This window comes from Catharus ustulatus, chromosome 9 (assembly GCF_009819885.2).
Source record: "Catharus ustulatus isolate bCatUst1 chromosome 9, bCatUst1.pri.v2, whole genome shotgun sequence".
NCBI lineage: Eukaryota > Metazoa > Chordata > Aves > Passeriformes > Turdidae > Catharus > Catharus ustulatus.
The window spans coordinates 30,320,058-30,338,489 of NC_046229.1; the positions used below are offsets into that span (position 1 = coordinate 30,320,058).

At 40.3% G+C, this 18,432-nt stretch overlaps 1 protein-coding gene across 2 annotated transcripts in view; it reads left to right on the forward strand.

Annotated features, from left to right (window-relative positions):
- Positions 1-18,432, forward strand: part of KIFAP3 (kinesin associated protein 3) — a 67,745-nt gene that overhangs the window by 4,316 nt on the left and 44,997 nt on the right. For both annotated transcript variants that reach the window (XM_033067431.1, XM_033067432.1), the window contains exons 2-10: positions 320-451; positions 1,669-1,823; positions 2,896-2,951; positions 3,398-3,539; positions 4,649-4,748; positions 5,482-5,606; positions 6,074-6,172; positions 6,858-7,036; positions 9,172-9,334. In XM_033067431.1, the coding sequence (XP_032923322.1) occupies positions 320-451; positions 1,669-1,823; positions 2,896-2,951; positions 3,398-3,539; positions 4,649-4,748; positions 5,482-5,606; positions 6,074-6,172; positions 6,858-7,036; positions 9,172-9,334 (1,151 nt within the window). The remainder of the gene's footprint in view (positions 1-319; positions 452-1,668; positions 1,824-2,895; positions 2,952-3,397; positions 3,540-4,648; positions 4,749-5,481; positions 5,607-6,073; positions 6,173-6,857; positions 7,037-9,171; positions 9,335-18,432) is intronic.

An 18,432-nucleotide genomic window follows, 5' to 3' on the forward strand; every position in this document is an offset into this window, starting at 1 on the left:
TGGAGAATCAACTGGGAAATTCACCTGCTTGTGAAATGCATCTTTTTACTCATTGTGGTGATGTGGAACAGGACAACTTTGATTTCTTTCCTGATTTCTGGAAGGTTTGACCAGTGGCTTGAATATTTGTGTACTACAGGTAATGGCCAAGAATATGCCACTAGCACCAGGCTTTGGTACAACTGGGATGGAGCATGGGATGGAAGGAGGGAACTGCTTGGGTTTAGGGTCTGCATAAAACAGGAGGCAGGTAACTGGTTTCTGCTCTGGTGTGTTTTCTGAGCTTTTCATTTATTCCATTTTTTCCCCTTTCTGACAGGAAGGTAAAAGGAGGTAACATAGATGTGCATCCATCTGAGAAAGCCCTGATTGTCCATTATGAAGTGGAAGCAACAATTCTGGGAGAGCTGGGAGACCCCATGCTGGGGGAACGCAAGGAATGTCAGAAAATGTAAGGGCACAGCAAACTGTGATACTTTATCTCAGTCTTTGTAGTCATGGATTCAATATCTGAGAGTACCACCTACCTCTGAGAAATTGGAGTTTATAATCTATGTAACTTAGTGCTGGACTAGCAGAGGGTTTCAAAGCCAGGAAATAACATGTGCCTAGGAAGGTCAACATCTGAAACACAAATTGTAAATTGCTTTTCAACCATGTCCTTGAAGGTGTTTTGTAAAGAAGTGATGGCTCCTGTTTTACATGATGGGTAGTTGAGGCAGAGGAAAGTGAAGTGGTTGTTTCCTGTGCAGATGCTAGTTCATGTGGGAACAAAGACAGCCTCGTGCTCCTGCTGTTGGTTCTCCTGTTTTGATCTGCCCCTGCCCAACCAGTGAATTCACTACTTTATCTGCATTTTACTTTTGCCTGGTTAATTTCTTTCAAAACCATTAAAATATTTCCCACTGGAAAAGCCCAGAGAGCTATCATAACTTCAGTTTTCAAGCTGCAAGGTTGGCCCTATTCTAGGGGAGTTTTATCTCTGTACTGATTTCTGTTTGAAAATTTGAGCTGAAGTGGCTGCCTGTGTAAGTGCATGTTAGAAGAATAATTGGGGGAAAAAGAAAAGAGAATCCTTAAATTGTCTCAAATTTTTGAAGCTATCAGAAGCATTCTTCTGTTGTCAGATGAATCAGTATAACTTGCATCTGCAAGGTGGATGAATTCCTTTTTGTCCCACCCTGTTGTTAATGCCCACAGAGATTTTTTACTGCTCATTGCTTGTGGACCTGGCTGAAAAACTGTCAGAGCTGTGGGAGACTGCTGACACTGCAAAAGAGCCTTTGGGTGCAGACAACACCCACAACTGTCTCTCATTTGTAATTTTTTTTTTGTGTGCAGTACTCCTCTGTGGTCCTGTGCACTTTTGATGGGGTATATTGCAAATCAGTTACCGTGTTTTGTGTCTAAGATGGCTGTAAGGGATCTGTTCGTACAGCTGCCTTTAATGTTGCTGCTTGTCAGCTCATGAACAGTTCTGCTCCACCAGATCTGTTTGACAGTTGCTTGCCATTTGGAGTTCAGAGACACCACTTTGACGTGAAAGGCACAGGCACTGGCTGTATCAGGATCGTTTCTGCTTCAAGAAATTCATGACTGTGTAAACATAATCAAAGGACTGAAGAGAAAAAAATTTAAAAACTGAGAAGAGACTTGTCTGTGTTGCAGAATTCGGCTGAAGAGTCTTAATGCAAACACAGACATTGGATCCCTGGCTCGGAAGGTTGTTGAAGAATGCAAGCTCATTCACCCCTCCAAGCTTGCAGAAGTAGAGCAGCTGCTGTACTACCTGCAAAACCGCAGAGATTCCTCAGCAGGAAAAGGTAAAAAGTACAGGAACAAAGCTTGGGACTGGGGTGCCTCAGCCTTGAGCAAATACTGAGGTGTTTCTAGCTGAGAGCCCAATGGGCCTGATGTACCAGTTCCCTGGGGATGGTGACAGTAGGGGACATGTATGTTCTATCACTCTTGGAAGCAATTAGGGTCCCGAAGTGAGATTGGAGGAAATGACCTTTTTAACAACCAAATTTACTTTATTATTTTGGTTGCACTTTGTATTGATGCTTCTTCCTGGCTGCCTTGTGCTTTAGCAGGACTTGGGAGGTACAGATTCTGCTACTGGGTGCAGCCTCCTCATATTGAATCTGCGCTTACAGTGACATCAAAAGTCTCTAGACTTTGTAGACACTATAGACAGTGTGCCTAGGCTGAATTTGGGCTTTGTGTAAAGCTGGAGAGTTTCAGAGCCTGACAAGCTTTGGTCCAGTGTAGCAGACAGCCTGGGGAATTTTTCCCATCTTATCCTAAGTTCCTGGCCTCTTGGTGCTTCTGTTTATGTCTTAAGTTCGCCTTAAACTTTCTCCTCAGGGGACAGTTGAATATTTAACATGAGGTTCTGCATTACTTTGCAGTTATCAAGGTTTCTTGCAACCATGAAATCGTGAGTTTTGTTCTCAAACTGGATTCCTAGTGAGACAAATTTAAACCAAAGATTTGTTATATATGGGGTTTGATTGTAAGAGCTTTGCATGTTTCTCTTTCACTCTGCAGTTCTGTGTCTTTATGTCACAGGACACAGGCAGAATCAAAGCTGCTGAGGTCTCACTGTGGGATTGAGTGTTGTCACTCTGGGCTTGCTCTAAGGTTTATCACCCTCTGTCTCCCCAGCTGATTGGGCTATCACTGAACATTTAGACTGAATTGTCGAAGGTAGCTGAGGATTTGCTTTACTCCCTAGGGACTGCTCAGCTTCAGAAACCTGTGTTAGTCTGGCAGGTCAGATGGACACAAAAGGACTTTGACCTTGATTTAACTAGTGTTCATTATGAGAACACTGCCATGTGTTTGGTCTGTGTTGTGTGTAACTTAACTGCACCCATGTCTTTCTCTTTATAGAAAAGAAAGAGAAAACCAGCAAGCCAAAAGATCCACCCCCATTTGAAGGGACAGAGGTAAATATTGGTGTTAAAAGAGAGATGCAAACCTTGTTTATTACTTCAGTAAGCAGTTACAAAAGGGAGGAGGGGAGAGAAAATGCTGAATTTTTGTGGTTTTTTCTTCTTGATTTTTAAACAAAGAACTTGGTTTTGGAAATACTGCACAATGGGAAAAAATTGTCTCCATAAAGGGTAAAATATCTGACTTGCATACTTGCCCCTCCAAGTATAGCACACAGCAGGACAGCCAGTGAGGTCTGGAACATTGGACAGGACACAGAGTTGTGTCTGAGCATCCTTTGATTTTTAGGAATTATATCTCCTCAGATTTCCTGGTGTTCATTGGCAGTGATTCTGCATGTGGTGGGGTTCTTGAACTTGCATTTTATTTTTGCCTAAGATCTGTACTGAGAAGCTGAGTGCCCTTTCTCTGTGAAACCCTTGCTTCTGGCTGCTTTCAGATTGATGAAGTTGCCAACATCAATGACATGGATGAGTACATTGAGTTACTGTACGAGGACATTCCTGACAAGGTGCGTGGCTCTGCCCTCATCCTGCAGCTGGCCAGGAATCCTGATAATTTGGAAGAGCTGCTTATAAATGGTAATTTTAAAACCCAATGGTAATTTCTCTTCATGTGCTGTTCATTTGTATCCAGGGAAAAGTAGTTCACCTTTAATTTGGGATTTTCTTTAGTTTGCTAGGCTGTATTTATCTGTATATAATAAGGTGGCCATCAAAACCCAGTTGGGTCTCTACAAATGGATGCTGCTCAGACTGGTCTTAGGTGAGCCTAATACTGAAATCTTCCTGGTCTCTACAGGCTTCAGCTCTTTTTTCTGATCCTCGTTGTTTTGATGCTAAATTAACTTCAGCTGGCATTACTGCTGGAGATGGGAATGTATTGTATTCTGGAGATCAGGAAACTTACCTTGAAAAGGGGATTTGCAACCTGACAGAAGTTAATTTTGTGATTTTCTTTCCTTGCCCCTTTTGTCTCTTGCTGAGCCCTTACACCCTCATGTTCCTTGAGTAAATGATGACTTCAATACATGCCCATCTTGCCATGTCACCATGGAAGATGGAATGGGAATGGTGAGCCATGAAATAATGGCTAGTCCCTATGAGTTGTTGAAAATATTTTAGTGCTTGGTGTTCCCAGTTACTGCTTTTCTGATGAAGTAACATGGTGTACATTAAAAGAGACTAGCTAGGGGAAGGTGAATGGAAAAGTGAGATTAAATAAGACAAGGAGAAACCAAATTATTAAATAATGTGAAGTAGATTCTGGGGGAAAAATAAATATAAAGATGGATGAGAAATACTATCTATCAAGGTAGAATTTAAAGGGCATTTGAAAGTGAAAACGGTGTTTTAAGCAGGGGGCACAATGTAGCATCGAACACAGAGGAGGCAGAGGCCACAAGATCTGAAGGTTAGTGGTAGTTTTGAGCTGACTTGGGTGTTAGGTTGCAATTTGTTTCTATGTTGCTGCCTCTTCGGATTTGTGACAGGGTGACCACCCAGAGCACTCTCTGGTAGTGTCTCCAAACAGAATGTGAGCAGTGTTGCCTGTTCAAGTGAGATACCTGAAAGTGTTCCACCAGAAAACTGATAGATGTAGCATAAGGTGTATTCCAGTTCTGGGGCTCACAGGCTAAAAAGGAGGGACACAAAATGCTGATGCTTCTCTGAATCTTGTTTCACTGCAGAAACTGCCCTGGGTGCATTGGCTAGAGTGCTGAGGGAAGACTGGAAGCAAAGCATTGAACTGGCTACCAATATAATTTACATTTTCTTCTGCTTTTCGAGGTGAGTGCAGAGTCCCTGGATTTAGAAGCATAAAAATTGTAGCTCTGCTTAGTGGCTTGTCATTTCTCTGCGCTACAAAACTTTACTGAAACAGGAAAAGCAAACACAAACATGCTCGTGCCTCAATTTTATCACTTAGGACAAAAAGAACTCATGGTGAGGCAGTTTGTAAGAGAGCTGGGAAGAAACTAGTAAAGATTCTGACCTATAACTTTGTCAGAAATGAAAGTGGCTCAGCTGCCACCTCTAATTTCTGTCTGCACTCCTACAGGGAAGAAACAATGTTCAATACTGAAGTGAGTGCTTGCTCTCATTTAGCTATGCCAGTATTTCAGCATACCCTGCCTAGAAATAATTCAAGCAGAAATGGCATTTACCTTGATTTTAGGTCTCTGTTATATTTATGGTGGGGGACAGTGCTCTGAAGTACTTGCAGTATGGAAGGCAGGGCTGAGGGGAAAACCTTTTCCTTTGTGCATGAAAATTGGAGTGTGTTTTTATTTTGATCTGGAACAACAAACTGTTCTTTGTCTTTCTACAAGTTGAGAAAATATTCATGTTTGCAGGGATTGTTCTTGTTTTGAAATAATTTTCCAATAGGGAAGTGCTATAATGGGCACACTGTAAATACCTTTTTAATATTTCATGTGGTGCAGTATTGCTGTCATAGATGTCAAAATAGATATGGAGCTGTTGGCATTTATTCCTCACAAGTATTATTTCTTCAATGTAGTTTCACTCAATTTCATGGGATAATCACACATTACAAAATTGGAGCTCTGTGTATGAATATCATAGACCATGAACTGAAGAGACATGAGCTTTGGCAGGAAGAACTTGCTAAAAAGAAGAAAGCTGATATCCTTTTGATGTTCTGGCATAGCCTGATGGCTTCTTACTTGTCTTGATGAGTGTTGTTGGGTTACACAAGATGAGTGTACAGCACCTTCTGTAAAAGTAGTAGAATTTACTAGAAAGTGCAAAGTATAATTGCAGATATGAGAAAGACCAACAGTGAAGATTTTGGGATGTGGAAGAGGTTAAGCTGAAGCTACTAAAGCAACACCAGGAATAAAAATGTTGTATTTTATCAGCAGTATGGCATAGAACATCTGTGCTGCTTACTAGAGAGTAAAATAACATGGCCTAGGAGAGAAGAATCATGGCTGGATTGCAGGTGCAGCAGGCTGGGGCAGAGGGAGCATCCTGACACTGGGTATTCCATAGATCCCTTGATTCCACTCCTGATTTAGGAAGACTTTTGAGGACAGTTGCCATCTAGCCTGTATCACTTTCCTCTGAACTCCTTAACTTCTGTAATTCACTTGATGAAGATCCTGAAAATCAAACCCTGAAGAAGGACTATGAGAAAACTTACAAGAAATACAAAGGGCTGGTTGTCAAGCAGGAACAGCTGCTTAGAGGTACCAAATCCAAATAGCAAATTATTTTGTTGCTGGTAAACATGGCTGAGGGATCCTGTTTGATTATTGTTATAACCAGGATGTCTTAAACATCCTGAATGTGTGGATGAAAATGAAAGAGTGTTGTCAAAGAATAAGGAGAAGACAAGTACTTAATCAAGTTGATTGACACTATTAATAATTATAAAAGCCATTTGTCAAAAGAAGAGCAAAAGTGATCCACTCTTCTTTGCTCATGATTTTGGTTTGGGAGGAGTTGGGTATTTGGTTTTTTAAAATTTGTCTAACTTAGCTTGTATCTGACTCTTTGAATAGATTTCATTCTATCTCAGTTTTTGTACTAAAATATATTTCCTGTTTGATTGAAATTATCTGAGTGGCAAACCTCTCCTTAGAGGGGCTTTTTAATGGTTCCTGTTGGAACTGAAACTTAAAAAAATACAAACCACACAACAGAAAAAGCTTCTAGTGATCATAATTCTATTTTTTTCTGAGCCACAATTAGAATTAATCTTCTTAATGCTTTTTAAAGAGACAAAAAAAGCCTTCACAGGCAATTTCCTTCACAATACATTGAAAAGGGAGCATAATGCTTCTGAAAGTCTTGCCTTCAGCACTTAAATAGAGCCTTGTTTAGTTGTGTTGGTTATGATCCCTTGGTGTGATTTGTATTGACCTCTGTTAGTTGCAATTTACCTGCTCCTGAACCTGGCTGAGGACACACGCATCGAGCTGAAGATGAGGAACAAGAACATCGTGCACATGCTGGTGAAAGCGCTGGACCGCGAGAACTTCGAGCTGCTTATCCTCGTCGTAACCTTCCTGAAGAAACTCAGCATTTTCATGGAGAACAAAAATGATATGGTGAGCCTTGTAGCACCCTGCTGCAATGCTGGAAAGGTTGAGTTCTGAATGCTCTGTGGTTGGAGGGAAGAGGGAGACATCTCTGTTTTCACAGAGTGTCTCTAGCACTGATTATCCTCTTGTGTTACAAGTAAAACCAGTGAAAGAAAAGCACAACATCCAATTGTAGCCTACTGCAAACAGCTTTGAGGAAGTGTCATCCCAAACAGAGAATATGATGCAAAATATGATCTGCAAAATTCCAAAACTTTGAATTCAGCACCTCAGAGTCTTGTGATACCCCCACTTCTGGTGATGCCCATGACTGGCTCCAGACTATACTCTTGTGATAACATACTGTTGTTTCTGCCATGTACTGACTTGGGAAGAAAGGTATTTATCCTTCTGGAGTCTGCTAGGCTAGTTTACTTATTTCCTGTGTCAGTTTGGTTTTGAAAGGCACTTCACATCTGTTCCTTCCTGCTGCCAGTAGTTCCTAAGAATTGGAGGCAGTTATTCTTCATAAACTTTTTTTTTTTGGTGATGTCTTGCACTTCTGAAATTGTAGCATATTTTTTTTTGTGACTTCAAGCTCTAGCCAAGTATCTCCTTTACTGACACTTTAATCGAAGCTTGACTTCACCTTTGCGCCTCTATTCCAATTTATTAGATGAAAATGATACATTTTCCTTATCCAAGAGGTAATGGGAGATCAATGGTACACAGAGATTGTGAGAAGAGAAAATCTGTGTAAAAGCAGTAGTGAATTAACTGGGCCTTTGCATGCATGTGCACTGATCACTGCAGGCAAGAAGTATCTCCCTTATTGCTTTGTGGGACTTGGTTAGGAAAATAAGAATTAGCTCTCCAGCCCACTGATTTGCTGGCACACTTTCCCCATTTCATCTGATTTAGTGGAAAGACAAATGAAACAAAGTTGTTGAGTTGATTTTATTTCAGAGTGTTCTGACAGTTTTGAAGATGTTGGTGTGCTTCAGTTCAGCTGTCTGAGCATTCCTTACTGATAATAAAGATGATGCTTTTGTCTCCATGGTATTATTAAAGAAAGCTACCAGTGAAGGAGAAGGTGTTCTGATATTTGTATTGGGCAGTAATACAAAACTGTCAAAGGCAAAATGAACCAAGATTAGTTGTGCAGCACCTGATTCTAAGTAAAACTGAATAATCCATACTTATTTATAGCACATTCTTTCCTTGGCTATTCCAGGGCCATATTAAATTCAGGCAGTGAGGTAGGAGTTGTTGCTATCTGATTGTTTCTGATCAAAGCTGTCCAGGCAGTTGTCTAATTATTGCACTGTGCTGTGTGGGGAGAGCTGTAGTTTCTTTTCTTAGTATTCATTCAGTGTCTATTTATAACCAGACTAGTAATGTACATGGAGAAGTCTGAAGAATGCCAAGTAATTTTATGTGCCTCCTTCTGGCCAGAGAAGGATCTGGGAAACAAAAAATGAATGCATTTAAAAGATTATGTCAAGTAAAAGCACAGAAATGTTGCTTAAAGTATGATAAAAACTTTCTGAAGTCTTGCCAGTTCAGATGTGTTTTCTGGCTGGTAAAGTGAACATGATCTCAGGAACTAATACCACTTCTCAGTTTCTGGATTCCACTCTTTAATTTGAAAGTGATACTTGTTTCAAGATGACTTTCATGCTTTTATTAAATTTACATGCAGGATGGCATGCCTCTTCTGGGAGCACATGTACACTTCTGGCTAGGGGTTAATTTGAAATTCATGATGAAAGGGCTCAAATTCTTTTTGAATGCAAATTTTCTGTCTTTCTCGGTTGGGTTGATCTTTGACTCTACTGGCAGTTGCTGCAGGATTGCATGTGTTAAAGTTTAAATGAGTTTGCTCACCCCAATCTAGTTTTGCAGGTGATGTCTTCTCCACATTCCTGCAGTATTCCAACTGTGAGGAATGTTTCCAAGACATCTGAACTGGTTGGTTCAAAACCTGTTTTAATTAATGTTTCCCAGTAACCCAATCTAGAAGACTTCAACCACAAAGGCATAAGCAAAACTACTTCAGATGAAAATGCTTTAACAGTCACTATTATGGCTACAAATTGAATATTGAAGCCAAAGTAAGTTTGGATGGATTATATTTGGGGTTTTTTTCCCTTGAAATACAGGTTGAAATGGATATTGTTGAAAAACTTGTGAAAATGGTACCGTGTGAACACGAAGACCTGCTGAATGTCACTCTTCGACTCTTACTGAATCTCTCCTTTGACACAGGCCTGAGAAGTAAAATGGTCCATGTTGGTTTGCTTCCCAAGCTCACTGCACTCCTGGGTATGTTATGTCTCCTTTTGGTCTAACACAGACATTTCAGCATTTCACTGAAGCTGTTTGCATCATGCTATGATGTGCCTGAAAGTTGCTGTGTCACTTTTGTCTTTGCCACTTCCTCACCACTCCCCCCTTCTCAGCATTCACATCATCACAGGTTTAAATTAAGCTTAGCAGGTTTCCAGTAGATTTATCTCTAAGGTCTCTTAAACTGTAGAATGAATCTTCCAGTCTTTAAAAATTACTAAAGTAGCTACCTGAAAACCATGTGAGCTGACACATGAATGATGTTTGTAATTCTGAAAAAATAGCCAGCAACTTCACAGAGCCTAGCTGATGGAGGTACAAACTATATATATATATATATATATATATTTACTTATTTTTAATGAAATTTGGTATAGCTGATGGCTCTTTTAACTTGTCTAGACAGATCAGAAATCTCCCAGTTTTGTTAGTTTTCAGTCTAGGCAGTACTGATTTCTAGACTTTCAGCTTGGCAGTCTTGTGTTTAAGATCATGTAAGTACATAATTTACAAGCGAAACTTTTTGTTGTCATTAGGGAAAAGCCATGGAAACAATAAGGAGTCTGGAAAAAGAAGGGGATAGTTCTGTTTGATTATTGTTGTATGCTGGAGTTCTCAGGAGGGACTTTTAGTGCTTTTTGTGTGTTCTTTGGCTGATACTACCTGGAGGCTGCTCTGGTAGATGCACTAAAGGTTTAGCAGCTTTTGGCTCTAAGGACTGCTGAGTGGGAATGGAGGATCTTTGGTGTGAATCACTGATGCAAGGTATTGCTAAAGTCTGGTTTTGGGATGTGCTAAAGCCAGTGCAGGAGGTGTCTCCAGATACTGGCTGGAGCAAGGGCAATGCAGTGGTGAATCTCAGCTTTCTCCTCTGCCTTAGGGCTGTTTGTCTCCTCAATTCTCCTTCAGCCTTATTGCTGTTCAGTGAACACCATGAAAACTTAGAGTGCTTTGGTTTGGAAGCTTTTATCCTGTTGCTGATTATTATACAACAGCTACCTGGTACAGCCTGAAATGCCTCACATCCTTTTATGCCTTCTGCCCCACAACCATGTTTGTGCTGGTCTGAGCTAGGATGTTAAAAATTGGCGTTTGAAATCCCTCTTCTTTATCTTTTTGTCCTCAAGACAATCTTACTTGGTAGTAAAGTGAACTGAGAAATGGAAGCTGATGAGGACATCTTTCCTCTTGTTTGAGAGAGGATTTGGGTAGTTTGGTTCAGCTTGGGTTGTAAGCTTTTTGGAGCAGGAGCTTGTCCCTTTTGTTCATGCAGCAGATAATGTGGTGGTCTGAGGGGGGCGTCTGGGGATTTGTCACCGCAGGCAATGGCATGACACAAAGAAGTCCCTGCTCCCAGAAATTCCCCATTTGATATTAGTCAGACTGGTCTCTCCAGTTAAGTATCTGCTTTCTAGTGTCTGTTTGTAATGTGGAGAGGAGAATTGCTTTTCAAATGCCTTTCTCTTCGAGTTGTAACTAGGCCTGTGTGAAGGCTGTTTAACTTAGAAGAACTGCTTGCTAAAATTGGAGTCTGTTCCTCAAGTGGCTGTTAAGGTAGTCTACTGCAAGTCCTGCTGGTACTTCCAGAATATTCAGTGTGTTTCTTTTCTCATCTTGGAAGCATTCAACCATTCTTTCTCCTTTCTAAATTTTAATTTTTCTTAGAGGCATGTGCTGTTTGTCCTTGCTTCTCCCTGTAGAATTGGTTGATACTTATTTTTGATGTGTTAACTAGCACATCTAGGTAGAAATGTTGTCTATTACTTGTTTCTTTAAGCCAGCACTGTGATTTGTGAGACTTTTCTTGGTGTGGTGATTCAAACAATTCTCAAATACATCACTTGGTGTATGCTGTCTGAAAGAAGTCTGCAGGAATAATAAAACAGCCATGTGCCAGATGCCCCATTTATACAGGTTATCTGGGTATTAAACACACATTATTCAAGTCAGTACCCTTCAGTTTACATTTGCAGGCCATCTCCAAGTGCTAACACAGCACAACAGCTGTTGACAGGTCCCTGTACTGCTCTTAATGCCAAAAGGTCAGGTGTGCTGACTCAAACTCCTGAAATTTAGCATTTGTGCATGCTGGGTCTCTGAGTCTTTAGCATTGGGTTTGAGATGGGTATAAATTAAGTGTAGTAGGTGTTTAAGGGGAGAGTTGAGATTGCAAAGAATTAAAAGGTTTGTTAGGCAGTGGTTTAGGGCTGAGCATGGAGGTGAATGCAGTCTGCAGTTCTGGAGGATGCACTGCTTTTCCAAGGGACACTTAATTGCTTGGGAGCAGGAAGGCTCTAAATGGAGGTGGAGGGTGAAGCAGTGGGGATAAACTGGCTCCAGCTGAGCTCTCAGGAATGGAAGAAATATGCCATGGATATAATGGAGAAGCACCATCTTTCTTTCCATCACACTCCAGAGTGTTGAGGCTGCTGTTGAAAGCATGGACATGAGAAATTCTGCTTGAGTCTTGGTTTCCATTTTAATTAGCTTTTTCTTTATAGTAGTGCCAGTGCCTGCTTCCCCATGTAGCTGTGCCAGTCAGCACCACTGGCTCATTTTTGTGACTTCACAAGTCTCAAGTATTGTATATGACAAGGCTCCTCTTGCTCCCTGCAGGCACCCAAATTAATCAACCACAGCTGATCTTTGTTATGCTGTGACTCTCAAAGAGCTGTGTGCAGCTGAGGGAAGTTTGGCTTCAGACTTGAGATTTGAAGCTGGAGCAAAGCTGTGGAGGCCTGTAAGATACAGTCTGCTGTGTTCAGCTTTCTCTATACTTTGGTGAAAACAGATTTTGTTGCTTTGTGTGACTTCCATCCTTTAAGAAGACCTTTTAAATGTTGAAACACTAGGGCCCTGCAGATAATGTTTTTTGTAGTGTGGCTTTTTTTAGTATTTAGAAATCATGTTTAGAGCAATCTTTCCTTTGTGCCAATATATTTGAAGTGTGACTTCAGTTGCCTAAGGTGAGAATTCGTGTGAATTCACTGAGTGGTTTAAACTAGATGTTTGCCTGAAATGTGAAAAACACAGGTTCAGTGTCTTCCAGTCATCCCCTGGGAAAGAGAGACCAAAGCAGCCTGCTACACACTACTTTGTGAAGCTTGGCTTCACTCTTAGAGTGCTCTCATTGTGCTTTGCATGGCAGAATTGAAGGGAAGTGGAGCAGAGGAGTGACTTGCTCCAATTATGGCAGAGTTTGGAAAGGGGGAAACATAGAGCTGAGCTTAAAAACAGGATACAAATGTGTTTTCTTGATCCCTGGAAATGCTCTTCCTCTGTTGGACATAAGGGAAATGTTACCCCTTTTTCATAATTCTTCCCCTGGATGTGTGATTGGCTTCTAAAGTAAATGCCCTGGCAGCAAACAGAAGAAAACATTGTCTACAAGGAAAAATAAAAAGCCCTCATTTTTTGTTTGGACCAAATCCACTTTGTTTTTCAGTTAAGTGGCCAAACTGAATACAAAATTTTTAGTACAGCTCTCTTAAATATAGGCACAGCTTGTGATTCATAGTCTTCTAATAAGGGTGCTATTTTATGCTGTGTCTGAGTTATTTCTTAGCCTTTGTGAAGTGAGACAAATAGTTCCCCGTTTGCCATGAGAACAGCAGGCAGTTTGTACAGCAGAGCTGCTGTGGGGGATAGGGCAGCCTGGAAAGCTCTTGGTGGAGCCCTGTTCAGAAGCAGCTCCTGGCAGCACCCCTGTGTGGTGGGCAGTGCTGGCATTTCTGCTTCCTCCCCTCAGTGAGGGATCTCTCTCCAAGGATGCAAATAGCAGGGAATGTTGCAAAGGCTGTTAACAGTGGGAACTGTGGTGCTGCTCAAAGAACAAAAGGAGTAGGTCTGACTGTGTTGGGAACAAACATTTTTTTGGTGATGTATGTGTTCATCTCCCAGAGCTGCTGGACAGTTCTTAGATGTACTCAATACATACTGTCTAGAAATGCCATTTTCTTTTCATTCACTCCCCAGTAGAAGCCATGCTGAAAGAATGAAACCCCATTATGCTTGGAAGTCAGACTTAAGTATCCCTTTGGTTGCTTGCAATTACTGTCTCCTTTTAAAACTTGAAGATTGAACACATACTGGTGAGCTGAAAAGTGAGTGGGTCACAAAACACAGATCAGGCTCCAATGGAAGATGGAGTGCAGAAGGGTTGTGCATACAGCTCTCAAAGTGCCACACAGTGCCAAGGTAGTCAATCTCAAAAAGATTGTAGGTGTTGAGGAACATCCTGGCTTATGTTTTCCAGCACAGATTACAGGGGCTGAAAGCAATTTGGCTTTGTGGATTTGTGTTCAGCCAAGCAGATGAGTGTTATACAGCACTTTGAAATACAGTGTGGGCAGCCTCAGGTAGCAACAGTATGGTTTTGCCAGTCACAGACAGTGCCCAGCCTCTGTGCCTTATTAATGTGAGCATCCTGGCATGATGTTCTGAATTTCTTGATGTTCTAAGACTTAATATACACACAATGAGAAGCAGTGGCCACCTAATTTTAGATAAAAATTCAAGGGCTATGCAAACTCCTTAGTAAGTCAGACTTGTCTGACTTGTTCATTTAAGCTGGAGGAGCCAGAGCAGGGAGCAGCACTGACAATCACATTTAGTCCCCAGTGAGGAGCCTGTCTTTACTGAGTTCATTGATAGAATCTTTTCTGGGAACCGCTGAAATTCCTCTGATATTTTTCCATTCTTTACAAGCTGGGTTTAACGAGCAATCAAAGAATTGCCAAACAGTTGTATGTTGGGCTTCTTAACAATCAAGGTTTGATATGGTGTGCAGCCAAGCTGGATTATATGGGGACTGCTGTTTAAAAAGCCAAGCAGTACTTTGCTCTCTAATTAACGGAGTGCCTTGGGTTTTTAATGCTCTATTCCTTTTATGAAAGTTTCTTTTAAGAAGGCTTAAAGTAGATGTGCTCTCTTTATGAGTTCACTTGGCCTTTTTGTAATGAACTTATTATGGAGCTTCACACATCTGTTGAAAAATGGAGCTTCTTATAGGCTACTGCAGTGTTTTTTCTGACTTTAATAGGCCTCGTTTATCCTATAAAGAAACATACATTTTCTTACCTGATCAAGTGAGCAAACAATAAGGGTCAGATGTGGCAAAGACCCTAACAAAAAGCACATGTCCAGCCATCAGGGTGAGGTAAAGTCATATCGGGATTGCTTGAAGTTATTAATGGCAGTAAAATTTATGCTTCCTCCTGTTTTCCCAATTAAATTGAGAAACCTTTTTTTCCTAAGGTGGCTCTGAAGCAGCTGGTTCCAATACTACTTGTGTGAATATTGCCTGGGGTGTCTCCATTCCTTTATAGTAAAGGCTGGCTGAAGCACATTAAGTAACAGTTCAACTACAGGGACCAGTCTGTTGGAAAACAGCAATTATTAAGGGATTTATTTTAATGGTAGTTTTTTTATCATTTGTGGTGAGTATGGCCAAGGCTTACAAAAAAAAAAAGAATACCTCAACAACAAACAAAAAGAACCCTGACACAAGAAACCCCAAAACCATCTCTTAACATTAATTTTCAAAATCCATATTAGAAGTGCAGATGTCTAAGCATGTCTGAGTGACTTGAGGAGAGGTGGGTGCACAGTGTGTCTTAGAACTCAGCACTTCAATTTAGATACCTTCAATGTGGATTAAACAGCAAACTTTAAAGAAGAAATTACTTCTCATTTTGAGGCATATAGAACTGATGTAGACACTCATCAGTATCAGGTGAGTGAAAGCTCCTTGCTGTGGTGTGCTGGTCACAAGTGCATGTGTGAATTTACCTGTGTTACTGGCTCTTTTAGTAAAGAGGATAACTTTAGTGGAACATAAGAAACTAATTTCATGTGTATTAACTGAAAATAGAAATGCTCCTGGCAGCAGCAAGGACAAGGACAGGAGTGGAGAGATGGCAGCAATGTAAAGATGAGTGAGCTGAGTTGTTGGAAATTCACTGAACTCACGAAATTGGAAAGGATTCCCAAGCCAGGATTTCTAGTGTGGAGCCTACAAGATGTGACTGATTAATTCAATACTTTTAATGGTTTCTTAGTTTATTGAAAGAGCAAATTAATACTTAGCAGTAAAAAGTAAATCTAATCTTCTGCTGAACTGTTGACATCTGAAGGCTTTACAGAGCTTAACTTGGATGCCTGAAACATGACAGAACACAAACAACTCGTTCTGGTTTCTTAGAAAAATCTCCATAAAGAAGGGTGGGGCACTTCTGCTAATCTTCCTGGTTTGTGGTAACATCATCATAAAGAGGGCCAGGGTGGAAGAGGGGAGCACCTTTTCCAGAGCTGTTGTGAAGGATGCAGGGAGGGGTGGCCTCAAAGGACCATGTGGAACAGTTTTGCTGCTGGAGTTGTCCTAGAGCTCCTGAGGATTTTAGAAGCTCAGGTGTAAGGGAGAAGGTTGCACTCTGCTTTCCTTCAAGACATGTGGAAGCATCTTAACTCACAAGTTTGTTCCTTACTTAAGAGTTTCTCAAATGATTGTTGCAGTCCAGGAGACCAACTGTAGATTGCCGATGTCTGCAGTTGCTGAGGTGAGAAATGCTCTGTTAGCTGATAATCTCTTCAAACCCTTTTGAATGGCTGCTTGAATAATACGGAGCTCAATTCTTGTTGTCTGGAAGACTCAAAAGCTTAACCAATATGATTTGAACCTCAGCTTTGTACTTGAGCATCTTCAAAACAGGTGTAAAACCAGTTTCCATTTCAGAGAGGTGAATCATCCCTTTCTCAAGGCAGGAGGCTGCATCCTGCATTGGCTTTGTTCTTCCTTCAAGCAGGAGCCTGTTGGAATCCAGCTGCACCATCCATTCAGAGCTGAGATGCTCTGCTGTGGGGCAGGAGCACAAAAAACCTCCAACTATTTCCTTCCTCACTGAATTCCAGACTAGATTAGAAGGGTGTGTTCAGATCCAGAAAGTCTCAGTATTTTCTAGTAATTGTAATTGGAGCAGCTGATGTACTTTAATAAAATAATAGAGCAAATATGACAAAATTATGCATGTCCTGTACATTTCCATTTGATCTACATAGCATGATGGAGACTTCTAGAAGACCTTTGCTTAGAATTTTTTCCACTTACTTTGGAAGTGTGTGTTTCCTTAATTTGAATCAGACTAAGAACCTGTTCTGATTTCTAGTTTCTGGCAATAGCAACAGTCGTTATTTATAGATTTTTTTTTTCTATCTCTTGCTCTCTTTTTTGGTCATAGCCTAACCCAAAACAATACTTTTGTGGAGAAAAAAGAAGCAGCTTTACCTTCTTCTTTCAGGGATAATCCTATTGCCTCTTGATTCCTCTCTAATCTGAATTTTTAGTTGATTTCTTTCTGCTTTGTGAGATATATGGGATATTGCAACTCATCAGCTTCCCATTTCTGTGTGAAGTCACATTGGTTATAGCCCATCCTAAGGACAAAAAATGGGCTGTGTTTTGCTTCAAAAAAGGACACACCTAATTATAGCAATGTGTTGATTACCCAGTGGCTGTGCTGTGTTGTCTTTCTGAGGGGCAGTGCTACACTGAGGTGTTACTGAATGTTTTTACATCTGTTGCTTGGTTCCAGATATGCAGCTTCATTTTTTTCTTGTGCTGCAACATTGAATAACTCAAATTAGTCAGTTTTCAGTCCTTTAGGATTCATCATTAAAGTTCTTTCTTTATTTCCTAGGGAAAAAAGTTGTAACCAGGTTTCACATGTGGCATGTACTTGGTTCTTTGGGTGAAGGGGAAAAAAAAAACCCAGAATTCTAAACTCCAGACCCAGCCATGGTGACATTGAGATTTTAAATTAGGCTTATGGTATGAAGCCAGTTCCAAATAACATAAAGGTGGCACAGGAGGGGTTATTAGTATGTAATTACTATCATAATGTTTTATTTACAATGTCTAGTCTCCTTGAGTCTGAGCAGATTTGAAAATTCTTTCAGTTTCTCTTGATAAAATAAACTGATATATCCAATATGATTTATATTTACATATGTAAATCAAACCAATATGTGTCTAAAGCACACATGGGCTAACTCAGTCCAACTGTTTCAGAGCTGGTTGTGAGCAATGATATGGGATGGAAGTAAGTGGAGATACCTTTCTATCAATTTTTTCCTAAAATCACCACTAATTATGATACTTTTGAATAAACTCTTGATTAATCTGTTTTCTGACAGCAGGGTAAGAACACATAGATCTCATACTCAGTTTGTGGCATTCCAGACAATCTAGAATTTCTTACTTGCCTAATTCTGCAGCAGATCACATTAGGGTGTTAGAGTTTGAAACTGAAATAAAGATTCACTCTGACATTTCAACAGGTGTTTATCTTCATTTGTGTTCTGGTTTTGATTTATTATTGTTAATGTTTTGCACATAGGTGGGATAGAACATATTTCATACCTAAAGTGGAGACATTGATGATTCTATTAGAAGTGATGGCTGCTTGATTTACTGACAGTGTTATATTTGAATAATTTAGTCCATAATTTATCTTCTCCTTTTTACTTTAGCATTTGAAAGCTGAATGCTGCTGCAACTGAGACTGGCAATTCAGTTTCACAGCTTTAGGGTTTCTCATTTTGTCATGGAGTAATGGAGGATTTTTTTTTGTATTTTAAGCTCACAAACTCAAACCAAAATGTAGGACTTGATCTTGTGATCAAGAAATCATATTTTTTTCTTTAGCTTCTCCTCCTATTACTATTTAGATCTTTAACCATAGTAAGAACTAAATATGGAATTTAGGCATTGGTGCCCAGAACTGGCACATGGCTTCTTATTAATGTTCAAAGGCTAAAAATCTGAAGCCATTTTGAACTCGGAACCCATCATGTATTTATTTCCCTCTCTAATTTGCAGAAAACTAGTTGTGAAAACAGCCCCAGGGACCTGATATTTTTCCATCCCATCTGCTCCAGCTGAACTACAGCTGCAAAAAAAAAAAAAAAAACTTAAGTATTGTTTCTATAAACTGTTGAGTGTATTTTATAACACAATAATTCCCACAAAATCAGTAACTGCAGTTAATGACTGGTTTGTTAAGGCATTAACTGCACTC